This window comes from Cherax quadricarinatus, chromosome 70 (assembly GCF_038502225.1).
Source record: "Cherax quadricarinatus isolate ZL_2023a chromosome 70, ASM3850222v1, whole genome shotgun sequence".
Taxonomy (NCBI): Eukaryota; Metazoa; Arthropoda; class Malacostraca; order Decapoda; family Parastacidae; genus Cherax; species Cherax quadricarinatus.
The window spans coordinates 13094167-13108110 of NC_091361.1; the positions used below are offsets into that span (position 1 = coordinate 13094167).

Here is a 13944-nt window from a genome sequence, read left to right on the forward strand (position 1 = left end):
TTCCCTGGTATGTATCGGGTAACAAGAGCCCAAAATTAGTTCACCTGTTATTCGTTCCATTTCAGGCTATATACTGCTGCATTCTTCTGATCCCTTTCCCGATGAATCATTTAATGATAGTGCGCATCTTGTGCACTTTGGTATGCCGTATCAACAGGGCATTGTTCGTTCTCTACTGCTTTATACTGCAACCCATATTTATTTGCACGGATGGTATACAGTTTACTCTCTCTCTCCCTTTCCCGTGCATTCTGTATCTCGTATATTGCTTTTTTTATCTCTTCTCTACCGCCACCTATCTTGTTAGGTGATTTTAATGCTCATCATCTATGGGGAGGGTCCCATTGTGACTCTCGTTGTGATCAGCTGGAGACTCTTCTCACTGCTTATCCTCTTCATGTTTTAAATACAGGTGCTCCCACCCATTTTGTCTCGTACTCAATTTCTTGCATTGATCTTTCTGTCTGCTCCTCGTGAATTGCACTTGATTACACTTGGTCTGTTCTCCCAGATTTGCACAATTGTGATCACTTTCATATTCTTACTTGTACTATACAGTCCCAACTGCCTCGTAGCCCCCGTTGCTAATTTGGACGAGCAAACTGGGACTTACATTCTCATCTTACCGCCTTTTGTGGGGACCCTCCTTCGTCCTCTATTGATGAGCTGGTGCGCCAGTTTTCGACCTTAGTTTTGACTGCAGCATCACATTTTACTCCTCAAACCTCAGGCAAGCATTTTCAAAAATGTGTGCCTTGGTGGTCTCCTGCATGTGCCCATGCAGTGCTTTTGAAATGTACTGCGTGGGGCTGTTGTCGATTTAATTGGACCTCAGATCGTCCTTTGGATTTTAAGCAGACAAGGGCAGTCACACACTGCGTCATATGCGACACTAAACGCAGTTGTTGACAAGACTACGTTTCTACCATTACCTCGACTTCCACTATATGTGTGGTTTGGAAGAAGGTATGGAAGTTGTGTGGCAAGTTCACTCCAGATCCAGCTTCCGTTTTGCGGGTTGCTGGTGTTAGTGTTGTGGAACCTCTTGAAGTTGCCATGGAAATCGGCAACTATCTTGTCCGTGTCTTCCAAGGGCTTCACCTTTGTCCCTCATTTCTTGCGTCTAAGTCAACCAAGGAGCAATTGCCCCTGGATTTTTCCTCTAATGGAATGGAGCCGTATAACATAACTTTCACTCTCCTAGAGCTAGAGTCCACGTTTTCCGCTTGTCTGTCATAGGCAGCTGGGCCTGATGATATTCATATCACTATGCTACAACATCTGCATTCTACAGCCCTTACAAAAGTCTTTTCAAACTTATTTGGACACGAGGGGTTCTACCTCAACAATGGAAATCTGCCATTGTACTACCGTTTCGCAAACCAGGCACCTCGGGGCTTGATACCTCTCACTATCATCCAATTGCCCTGACCACTGTGGTCTGTAACGTGATGGAACGATTAGTGAATAGACGCCTGATATGGTATTTGGAGACTCACAATAATCTTTCTTCTCACCAATATGGGTTTCACAAGAGCCGCTCTACTTTGGACTCCTTGCTCTACTTAGACACGTATGTGTGAAATGCCTTTGCTAACAAACATTCAGTCCTAGCAGTCAATTTTGATCTTGAAAAGGCATATGACACCACTTGGAGGTGTAACATTATAGTCCTTAGGCCTCCGTGGTAATCTACCAACTTTCCTTACTGCTTTATCTGACAGACATTTTCGTGTATGGGTTGGCGCCTCGCTTTTCTCAGACTTTGCTCAGGCTGAGGGAATCCGACAAGGTTGTGTCCTTAGCACTACCCAGTTTCTCTTGGCTATAAATGACCTACCTTCCATTCTTCCATCGCATATTTGGTCGTCACTTTATGTGGATGACTTCGCTATAGCTTATACAGGCGCTGACTGTGCCTGGTAGCTGCCTCCCATCAGAAATGCAACTGACCGAGTTTCCCATTGGGCCACTTCTCATGGATCTAAATTTTCTAGTGCAAAAACTCATTTCATTACCTTCACTAGGCATCGTCTTGTCTCAAATATTCCATTGTATTTACATGGCTCACGTATTCCAGTTTCTTGGCCGTCTCTTCGATCGCTGGTTGACCTGGAAACCTCACATTACCTCTTTGAAGACAGCTTGCCATGGTCGGCAGAATCTCCTTTAAATTCTTGCTCATCTTTCATAGGAAGCAGATCACCTGACTCTCCTCCATTTGCATTCCACCCTAGTCTTTTGCAAGCTGGATTATGGCGACCAAGTCTATTCTGCGGCTTTTCCTACCAATCTTAGCTGAACCTCGTGGTGCTCATTGCCTTTGTTACTTTGTCCGCTCTCATGACCTTCGTGTTCCGTCTACATATAGCTTGATCTCAGTTGTTAGTGGAAGCCCATTATTTGTTAGATGCCCCAGCTTACTCCGACCGTTTTCTCTTCATCTTCACTCCAGTCTTCTCTCCAGTTGCCTCCCTTGTTTGTTCATTTAGCGTCTGCCTTTCCCTTTTCCCCTTGGGTAGTTCTGGCGGTTATGTCTGCTCTCCCCTAGTGCCGTGCGCCAAAGCTCTCCTACTTACAACTGCTCCTCGCTCTCTTTTTCTTGATCACTTCCGGATGCATGCTCATACTGTTGCTGTTTATACAGATTGTTCTAAATCTTCTGACAGTGTTGGGATTGCGGCGATGTTCTATGACGATGTTGTCAGAGGTCATTTGTTAGACGCAGCTAGCATTTTTACTGCCGAGTTGTATGCCATCCTCATAGCGCTTCTCCATAATATAATATAAAATAATATATATATATATATATATATATATATATATATATATATATATATATATATATATATATATATATATATATATATATATATATATATATATATATATATATATATATATATATATATATATATATATATATATATATATATATATGCAATAAGATTACAGTAAACAGATATCACTGTGAAAAAATAATGAAATTCCAAGCGTTTCGTGATTGATTTCTCACATCATAGTTCCTTGATAATGTGAGAAATCACGAATGCGCTTGGAATTTCACTATTTTTTTCACAATAGTTGCTTGTTCTGCATATATGATCAAGGTCCCAGGACCGAAACGTTTTCTACTAAATATGTTATAGTGTTTGCTTACGTGTCTTTCTAAACCAACTTGTCGGTATTTATTACCAAGGTTTATACCATATATATATATATATATATATATATATATATATATATATATATAATTAACAAGTCGGCCGTCTCCCACCGAGGCAGGATGACCCAAAAAGAAAGAAAATCCCCAAAAAGAAAATACTTTCATCATCATTCAACACTTTCACCACACTCGCACATTATCACTGTTTTTGCAAAGGTGCTCAGAACACAACAGTTTAGAAGCATATACGTATAAAGATACACAACATATCCCTCCAAACTGCTAATATCCCAAACCCCTCCTTTAAACTGCAGGCATTGTACTTCCCATTTCCAGGACTCAAGTCCGGCTATACAAAAATAACCGGTTTCCCTGAATCCCTTCACTAAATATTACCCTGCTCACACTCCAACAGATCGTCAGGTCCCAAATACCATTCGTCTCCATTCACTCCTATCGAACACGCTCACGCACGCTTGCTGGAAGTCCAAGCCCCTCTCCCACAAAACCTCCCTTACCCCTTCCTTCCAACCTTTTCGAGGACGACCCCTACCCCGCCTTCCTTCCTCTACAGATTTATACGCTCTCCATGTCATTCTGTTCTGATCCATTCTCTCTAAATGACCAAACCACCTCAACAATCCCTCTTCAGCTCTCTGATTAATACTTTTATTAACTTCACACCTTCTCCTAATTTCCACACTCCGAATTTTCTGCATAATATTTACACCACACATTGCCCTTAGACAGGACGTCTCCACTGCCTCCAACCGCCTCCTCGCTGCTGCGTTCACAACGCAAGCTTCACACCCGTATAAGAGTGTTGGTACTACTATACTTTCATACATTCCCTTCTTTGCCTCCATAGATAACGTTTTTTGTCTCCACATATACCTCAATGCACCACTCACCTTTTTTCCCTCATCAATTCTTTGATTAACCTCATCCTTCATAAATCCATCAGCCAAGACGTCAACTCCCAAGTATCTGAAAACATTCACTTCTTCCATACTCCTCCTCCCCAATTTGATATCCAATTTTTCTTTGTCTAAGTCATTTGATACCCTCATCACCATACTTTTTTCTATGTTCACTTTCAACTTTCTACCTTTACACACATTCCCAAACTCATGTATTTAATTCCCCATAATTTAATACCACCCCTCTCCCGAACACCCTAGCATTTACTTCTTTTACAACCCCATCTGTAAATATATTAAACATCCATGGTGACATTAAACATCCCTATCTAAGACCTACTTTTACTGGGAAGTAGTCTCCCTCTCTGCTACACACCCTAACCTGAGCCTCACTATTCTCATAAAAATTCTTTACAGCATTTAGTAACTTACCACCTATTCCACATACTTGCAACATCTGCCACATTGCTCCCCTATCCACTATCATATGCCTTTTCTAAATCCATAACTGCAATAAAAACTTCCCTACCTTTATCTAAATACTGTTCACATATATGCCTCAATGTAAACACTTGATCTACACATCCCCTACCCACTCTGAAACCTCCCTGCTCATCCGCAATCTTACGTTCTGTCTTACCTCTAATTCTTTCGTACACTTTTCCTGGTATACTCAGTAAACTTATTCCTCTATAATTTTTACAATCTCTTTTGTCCCCTTCCCTTTATATAAAGTGACTATACATGCTCTCTGCCAATCCCTACGTACCTTACCCCGTTTCATACATTTATTAAACAAAAATACCAACCACTCCAACACTATATCCCCCCTGCTTTTAACATTTCTGTCATGATCCCGTCAGTTCCAGCTGCTTTACCTTTCATTCTACGTAATAATAATAATAATAATAATAATAATAATAATATATATATTTATATATTATTGTAAACAAATCTAAAATATATTTAGTTGGGTTAGGCTAAAATAAATTGCGCTTTTATAATAAGGTTAGGTAAGTTTTCTAAGTTCCTTTTTAGTGCAAAATTATAAATTTTTACATAAACATTAATGGAAAAAAATATATCTTTAAACGTATAAGAGAAAATTTTAGAAAGGACTTAATTTTAAATGAGCTCTTGCTAATTGACCAGTTTTACATATTCGGCACGACATATATATATATATATATATATATATATATATATATATATATATATATATATATATATATATATATATATATATATATATATATATATATATATATAATTATTTACAAAACAACCTTGAAATAAATCGGTTCAATTTACTGTCTTTGGAAGTATTCAAAGTCTTTGGGTTTTATCTTTTGCATTTGTCTTAGTGTATGTACTCATCTCTGTCTAAGGGAGTCGTTTCATGGCGCCTTATCCCGCCATTTAATTACTGCCTACCTGGAGGGAATTCCTGGGATCACCGCCCCCGCGACCCGGTCCACGACCAGACCTCCAGGTGGATTTTAATTTCTGGCTTTCAGGGCCCATGTAAAAGATGCTTGCCTTTGCTTCTGAAGGTGATCCTGGTGTTGGCAAACCAACTCATGATTATAAATTTAAAATCTCATTCATTCACCAATCTAGAGATATCTTGTACAAATATGTCAGGAAAAACGGTACTCACAAAATAGAACATAATGAACGAATATCTAATTACAAGTTTATATCCTGTAAACAAATTTTATAACAGTTGTAACACCGAAAATTGGAGTAATAGTATAAAAAATACATCACACGGGACTCTTAGTCTCTCATCATATTCTTCTAAGTTATTTCACCGTTTTCTATGTGAGGCGAAGTTTGTTGTCTCTAATCAGTAGTTCTTGCCATGTTTTGACAATCTGTCTTTACTTAACTACACCAATTTTTTGCTACCTACATCAGTTTCTTCACTCTTCGTGAAACATGTAAATAGTATTTTCTTGACGGTAGGTAAGGATGGGTTGGTTTTAACTAAATTGCATAATTCTTAACCACAAATATGAAAATTATGAACAAGTGTCGCCATACGTAGGGTTTTGAGAATGTCCAGGAGACGTTCTGATCTATACGTTATATCTCGTAGTGCGAAAATTGATTCTGAATAGTTGTAATTTGCTTGTCCCAGTGGAAGATCTCGGTCAGATGACCTGAAGCTCAAGCGGTGGGTTATTATGTGACTAAGATCAGCATCAGGAAACACTTGTCCTGTTTCCTTACAAATCTTACCTGCCTGTCACAAGTTGGAAAGGAATTCACTACATAGGCTTGTTTGTCCTCGCTGTTGTATAGCAAGAGAGCGACCACTCATTCACAACATTTTATAATTTACTTTTCACTGGAGATCCTCTTACAAAATCTTTTATTCAGATTTCGCATCGTATGTACCTTATCAGTTTTGATCATGACTCGTAATAAAAGACCCAGAATATTACCCGACAAAAGACACGATGCCTAAAGTTGTCACGTTCCTCTCCAGCCGGTGGTAGTTATTCTAGTAAGTGAAACTGTGATAGTCGAGGAATAAAACAAACATTGGACGTAGCTATGTAGATAGCGCAGATTAAACTGTTATTAGTAGTTAGAGTAGACACAGACGGTCGTGGTAGCAAGTCACTGACACAGATTCTCTGTCGTCTCAGCGGGGAGACGTCTGCGGAGAACATGGAGGCGACACTAGCGATGATCGAGGAGAAGTCACAGCGGGTGCTGACGCGGAGCCATCACGCCAGGCTGAGGGAGGCGGTGAGTGACTACGCTGCCGGCAGGGCTCCCATTCAACACCTACTCATCACCACCAGGGACCTGCTCAACTCCCCGGACAAGGTGAGGGCTCAGGGGGAAGGGCGACAGAGGGATGAAAGAAGGGCGACGAGATGGTAGGAGGGTGAGAATATCCGCCGAGTACCTCCTTTAACCTCCACCTTCATCACTTCAAGCTTCGACTCCATCACACTGAGTTAATTGAAGATCTCAAATTCACGCGTGGATTTCCACTAACAGGCTCACACTTCACCTGATTTAGGGAGCCAGGAAGGAACAAATGTCAGGGTAAATTGGCAAGGATGGACAGACTCTCAGGATAAATAGGCGAGAAAGTAAATAATGTTAGTGTGAGAGGGCAAGAAACATGAGAATATCAAGGTATGGGAGATGAAGAGAGTATCAGATTTTATAAATGGGGAGAAAGAATAGGAGGAGGGGGTAGGAGAATGGGTTACAGTAACATAAGAGTGGATTGAAGGTTGAGTGGGTGAGGGGGTGGAATGCAGTGAAGTGAGAAGATCGGAAAAGAGAAATAGAAGAAAAGACTACTACTTGAAGTCAGCGACCACATAATGCTCAATAGACGTGGAAATGAAGAGAGTGGAAGGAGGGGGAATAAACAAGCCAGATTACAGCAGGCGAAGTTATACAGGGCTGAGAGATCGTGAAAGGGAGCCATTTGGGAAGGGAAATAAATTGTCAGACAACACACGAGATGATGGAGGGTCAAGTCAAAACCTGGAGGCCACAAAAAAGTTCATAACAATTAGTGTGGAAATACAAATATATGGAGAAAGCGAGAGAGAGAGAGAGAGCAAAGCAGGGCACCTGCGTCACAGATGCTCTGTGTAAAAAAAAAGCGAGGCGAAAAAGATTTTGGAAAAGTACAGAACACGTATCATAATAGAGAACAGGTAGTATGCAGATGAGTTAAGGTGTCAATGGGCACAAACAAGAATTGAATTAGTGACAATTCGATATTGAAATAGTTAAATTATAAATCAGAAGTAAAACGCTACACAGCAGCATAAAAAAAGGCAGATAAGCATAACATCCACACATCAGAGGAGGAGAGGAAGCTACTTCACGAGCTGGACACAATAAATTTCATTATATTGTGACAACATATCCTGATGCATAGTACTGCGCAGTGTACTGCGTAAACATATGGCAATGTTATGCATGTTAATAAATATGTGGCAACTAATGGACAGCTGGGATCCTGATAAATGTGTTCTTAATATACAAATAGGACATTTATGAGGCACTGAATGACTGGCCAGTATTACTGACACGCCTATAAAATTGGGAAATATAATCAGGAAACGGTTTTTTTCTGCACCATGAAAAAAAACCCACAAACATTATGGTAAGAAAAAAAACATAGCCACAGGAGCGTAATGGAAGTAGAGAATAACGATCAAACAAGAAAGACTAATAGCACGACTGTATATTCACGGACTCCAAAAAAATGTATGCTACAATAACTGAAGAGCAACTCGCAAGTTTTAAACACTCAGGGGCAGAAGGTAAAATGGCCCTATGAATCGAGGAATGCGTAAGGAAACGAAGACAAAGGGTCATGGTAAGAGAAGATGTTTCAGAATAGGAAAGAAGTAACATGCTGGGTCTCCAAGGGTCAGTACAGGCAAAGTTACTTCTTCCTAATATGTAAAAATGACCCATTAAAGGATTCTTAGTCATACGTATCCTCGTTTACTGATACCTTAAAGCAAATGAGAAGAAAAACAATGGGAGAGCGCAAGGAAAGGCTACGAGGTGGGCAAACCAGTTGTTGAGAAATGGCATTACCAGTTAAGTTTAAAGACTTATACTTAACTTAAAAGGACAACTCATCGCCTGCACAGCCGCCCCTGCAGACGAGGTCTAGAAGCTGTCGAAACCATCTCAACATGGTCTGTCAAGAAATATAATTTGTAAGATTATAAATTACCCCTAGGGGGTGTTATGTCAGCATATTTCATTCAATGATGGCTGACGACTTACTTGTGTGGACTCAATGGTCTGCATATCACCGGGGTTTATGATAAGTGACTAACTCACGACTTTATACTCAACTGCGCAGTCAATAGTAGTACATCACGAGTTAGAACACTTACCTGGGCATATGTATCTGACCTGTAATTACGCCCGGATATCCGATGAGTTGATTGAAGAATAGTGTTCTTTGAAGAATGTCGCACTACACTCTGTTGGATCGCAACACTTGTTGTTACACTGTTCATCAATAATTGTTCACACAATATCACTAAGTTGATCACACTTCTCTGTAAGTGTTTATCGTGTTTTGTGAGACACTTTGTCCACACTAACGCACAGATCAGTGTTCTTTGTTGGTTATCCTGGCATCAGTGTCACTCTCAGTAGAGTCAAAAGTAATCTGGCGACGCCACACCGCCCCAAGCCGTCACTGCCCTAGCACAAAAAAAAAGCTGACCTAGTACTCCTTGCTTCCTTGCCACTTCCTCGATGAAGCAAAGCAGAATGTTTGATTCTTGCTGTCTTAAGCATAGACAACAATGTCCACTATTTTTACCATGGTAATAAAGTGGGAGCAGGATTTTCCTTAATTGTCCTGCTAAGTAAGAGATGTACTGTCTCTTATAAAAATACACTTTGCAACACCGCTGCAAGGAGCAAAGGTCACTTGACTACGTCGCATAGCATCTGTGATCAATTACTCACTGTAGCAGTAAACAAGACGCTCGCCCCTTCTGAGAGGGCTTGGCCCCTCCGGGCTGAAAGGGGCTGAAGGGGCTGAAAGGGCTGAAGGGGGCTGATACCCCCCTCCTGGAGAAAATTTCTCCACACCAGTGGCTACAGGAATTCAACCCAAACAAGTGAGGGTCAGGCATATTTGAGAGACAAACCACACTAGAGGAGAGATCTGAGAGTGAACATGACACTGAACCTACTACCATAGATACATAAAAAAAACTACCTTACATTGCTAGGGTATACGAGGTTAGAGAATCTCAGAATAGTCTTCGTGTAACTTTAGAGCTCTATACACGACAAAAAACGCATCTGTTATAGAGTTAGCAGAGTCAGCATGGAACCCACACGTGGTTAACAATGTTTACAAACTCAAGAATGTTCACGAAAGTCAGGATAATCTCATAAGGCCACTGCAAAAGTCCAGGGTCACCAAACAAGGCCGCTGCACAAGGTCTGGGTCACTACACGATATCAGGATCTTCTCACAAGGCCACTATAAAAGTCCAGGGTCACCACACAAGGTTAAGGTCACCACACATGGCCAAGGTCACAACACATAGCCAAGGTCACAACACATAGCCAAGGTCACAACACAAGGACACTACACAAGGTCAGGGTCACCACACAAGACAACCAAACATGATGCAATCACAAGTTCTAAGTTTTTTTTGCCTCAGTCTTAGACCTCCATTACTTACCTGTGAAGCTTGAACAAAAATGCGGATATATTTCTATATAAAAAATGTATTTAAAATTATAACCTGGAAATTAAGTGTATGGTAAAGTTATGCATTATTTTCAAATCACAGAATTTGTAGGTTCGAATCCTACCCGGTCTGTGGTTTGTTTGTAATCATGTTACGATTTCGTCAATTATGTATAGTTATTTAATATCCATTTAGCAAAAACACACGTCTAGAAAGAACTTGGGTAGTGAGTTGAGACAGTATACAAGGCAGCCTACGGGATTACTTTGTTTCAAGGTTTTTTGCTTCGGTAGGATCATTAAAATTTCAGTTCACATGAACACGATCATCAAGAATACTTTTATTATTAATCAGGGAGGCAGGCAAAGTCTCAGTGCATATTTGCAGGAGATATTCACCTCTAGGTGTATATATGCCATGTTTTGTTTTAATATTTGCTCGGTATATTCACTTCTTGAGATGTGTGTGTGTGTGTGTATATATATATATATATATATATATATATATATATATATATATATATATATATATATATATATATATATATATATATATATATATATATACACCATGTTTATGTGAATATTTGTATGGTAGAGTCATAATTGAAAGAATTAAGAGTAAGACGGAGAATAGGATAGCAGATGAACAAGGAGGCTTTAGGAAAGGTAGGGGGTGTGTGGACCAGGTGTTTACAGTGAAACATATAAGTGAACATTTAGATAAGGCTAAAGAGGTCTTTGTGGCATTTATGGATTTGGAAAAGGCGTATGACAGGGTGGATAGGGGGTCAATGTGGCAGATGTTGCAAGTGTATGGTGTAGGAGGTAGGTTACTGAAAGCAGTGAAGAGTTTTTACGAGGATAGTGAGGCTCAAGTTAGAGTATGTAGGAAAGAGGGAAATTTTTTCCCAGTAAAAGTAGGCCTTAGACAAGGATGTGTGATGTCACCGTGGTTGTTTAATATATTTATAGATGGGGTTGTAAGAGAAGTAAATGCGAGGGTCTTGGCAAGAGGCGTGGAGTTAAAACATAAAGAATCACACACAAAGTGGGAGTTGTCACAGCTGCTCTTTGCTGATGACACTGTGCTCTTGGGAGATTCTGAAGAGAAGTTGCAGAGATTGGTGGATGAATTTGGTAGGGTGTGCAAAAGAAGAAAATTAAAGGTGAATACAGGAAAGAGTAAGGTTATGAGGATAACAAAAAGATTAGGTGATGAAAGATTGAATATCAGATTGGAGGGAGGGAGTATGGAGGAGGTGAACGTATTCAGATATTTGGGAGTGGACGTGTCAGCGGATGGGTCTATGAAAGATGAGGTGAATCATAGAATTGATGAGGGAAAAAGAGTGAGTGGTGCACTTAGGAGTCTGTGGAGACAAAGAACTTTGTCCTTGGAGGCAAAGAGGGGAATGTATGAGAGTATAGTTTTACCAACGCTCTTATATGGGTGTGAAGCGTGGGTGATGAATGTTGCAGCGAGGAGAAGGCTGGAGGCAGTGGAGATGTCATGTCTGAGGGCAATGTGTGGTATGAATATAATGCAGAGAATTCGTAGTTTGGAAGTTAGGAGGAGGTGCGGGATTACCAAAACTGTTGTCCAGAGGGCTGAGGAAGGGTTGTTGAGGTGGTTCGGACATGTAGAGAGAATGGAGCGAAACAGAATGACTTCAAGAGTGTATCAGTCTGTAGTGGAAGGAAGGCGGGGTAGGGGTCGGCCTAGGAAAGGTTGGAGGGAGGGGGTAAAAGAGGTTTTGTGTGCGAGGGGCTTGGACTTCCAGCAGGCATGCGTGAGCGTGTTTGATAGGAGTGAATGGAGACAAATGGTTTTCAATACTTGACGTGCTGTTGGAGTGTGAGCAAAGTAACATTTATGAAGGGATTCAGGGAAACCGGCAGGCCGGACTTGAGTCCTGGAGATGGGAAGTACAGTGCCTGCACTCTGAAGGAGGGGTGTTAATGTTGCAGTTTAAAAACTGTAGTGTAAAGCACCCTTCTGGCAAGACAGTGATGGAGTGAATGATGGTGAAAGTTTTTCTTTTTCGGGCCACCCTGCCTTGGTGGGAATCGGCCAGTGTGATAATAAAAAAAAATATATATTCGACTCTTGGTGTGTATATCCTTTTCCTGTGTATATTTGCAGGGTATGTTCATTCTGCTTTCAAAGGGAGAGACGGGAACTTGGGAGTGAGTCGGGAGAGTTTCAAAGTAGCCAGAAGAGTATGGAGAGAATTTACAGAATAAGTTCAGAAAAATATTATAACTGCTGGAGGAAACACAAACCATTGAGATCTATACATTTTCGAAGCTAATGAAATAAGACCTACAGCAGAAGACCAGTTATGCCTAGATTTATGCATAGGCCTACGTATCGGCAACATATTTGTTATATTATCCATTTTCAGTATGTTATATAAGTGATGGACAGTCTCGGTTTTAATTACACCTAAAATTTCGAAGATGCTGAACCGTAACATCACTCGAAATTCCCTAGCAACGTTGAGATGTTTCCATGGTAACATATCCTTCCTAGTAGTGGATACTGGGAAACGTGGAGAGCACGAGAAATTAATTGGGTACTGTCAGCCTTTGCTTGTAGGTTTAGACCTTGGAGACGTCTCAGTTTTTCTTTCATTTCGCTTCGTGAGGTTGACGACTTTAGGAACGTTGTTAAAGTAGTAACATTTCTTCCACTCCCTAATGTCTTCCCAGGAGAAGAAGCGCAGCATCGTACATTGTGTGCACGATATAATAAGGGGCAAAAGTGTGGTTAAAGGCGAGAACATCTTGACCTATGTGTACGGCGTCTGCTGTGAACACCTGCTGAGGAGAGAAATATTTTGACTCTAGTGTTATTGGGGAATCACATGTAATTTCGTGGCAGATACTGTGATGAAAATGTTGGGCTGGTATTGTTTTATGAGAAGCTACCCAGAGATCAACAATTAATTTGCGTAGTGTTAGAGCTGTTCAAATGCTCTATGAATAAATTCCTCGACGAACTGGTTTTAGCTTCACACGTCAAGATAGCCATCAACGAATTTCATAAAAATCTGAATATCTTTGTTATCTGTTGACGAAATTTAATTTTCAAGGTGTCATTTTAATGATACGTTTTAGGCTTAAGAAGCACTCCGTATTTATTACATGTGCCATATTTATCGAATGAACTTTTCTTTGGATCTTCTTTGGAAGTTTGTTCTATTGGCATTTTCTTGAAACTGTTAAATTTGATTTTAAACCAGAAGTAATTTTGAGATCAGATAGATCACTAATGGTGATCAGCAACATAGTCTCTGAAATTATCTTCAGTCCCATAGTCTTACTCTGGTACAGTATGAAATTCATTTTCACAGAGTTTATCATTTCCTACCCACTTTCACACGGTGGTCAGTCTCTCCTCTTCCAACATAAATATCTTACCAGCTACAGAATTGGAATTATTTATAATTCCAATTGCAGGCATTTGGAATTATTTATCAGTGCTCATTGTCCCCCCTCCATATCCAGTAGACGGTATTGAGGATGAAATTGTTGACTAAGATTCATCTTGGTTCCAGATTTTGACATCATAGTTAACTCTTCATTATAGGTACAAAAGTTTATTGTAGGTAACTTTTCCAGTTCGA

The 13944-nt window shown here is 40.2% G+C and overlaps 1 protein-coding gene across 2 annotated transcripts in view; it reads left to right on the top strand.

Annotated features, from left to right (window-relative positions):
- LOC128702379 (whirlin) overlaps nucleotides 1-13944 on the top strand; it is a 1352782-nt gene that overhangs the window by 1020787 nt on the left and 318051 nt on the right. For both annotated transcript variants that reach the window (XM_070099896.1, XM_070099897.1), the window contains exon 7: nucleotides 6744-6927. In XM_070099896.1, coding sequence (XP_069955997.1) covers nucleotides 6744-6927 — 184 coding nt within the window. The remainder of the gene's footprint in view (nucleotides 1-6743; nucleotides 6928-13944) is intronic.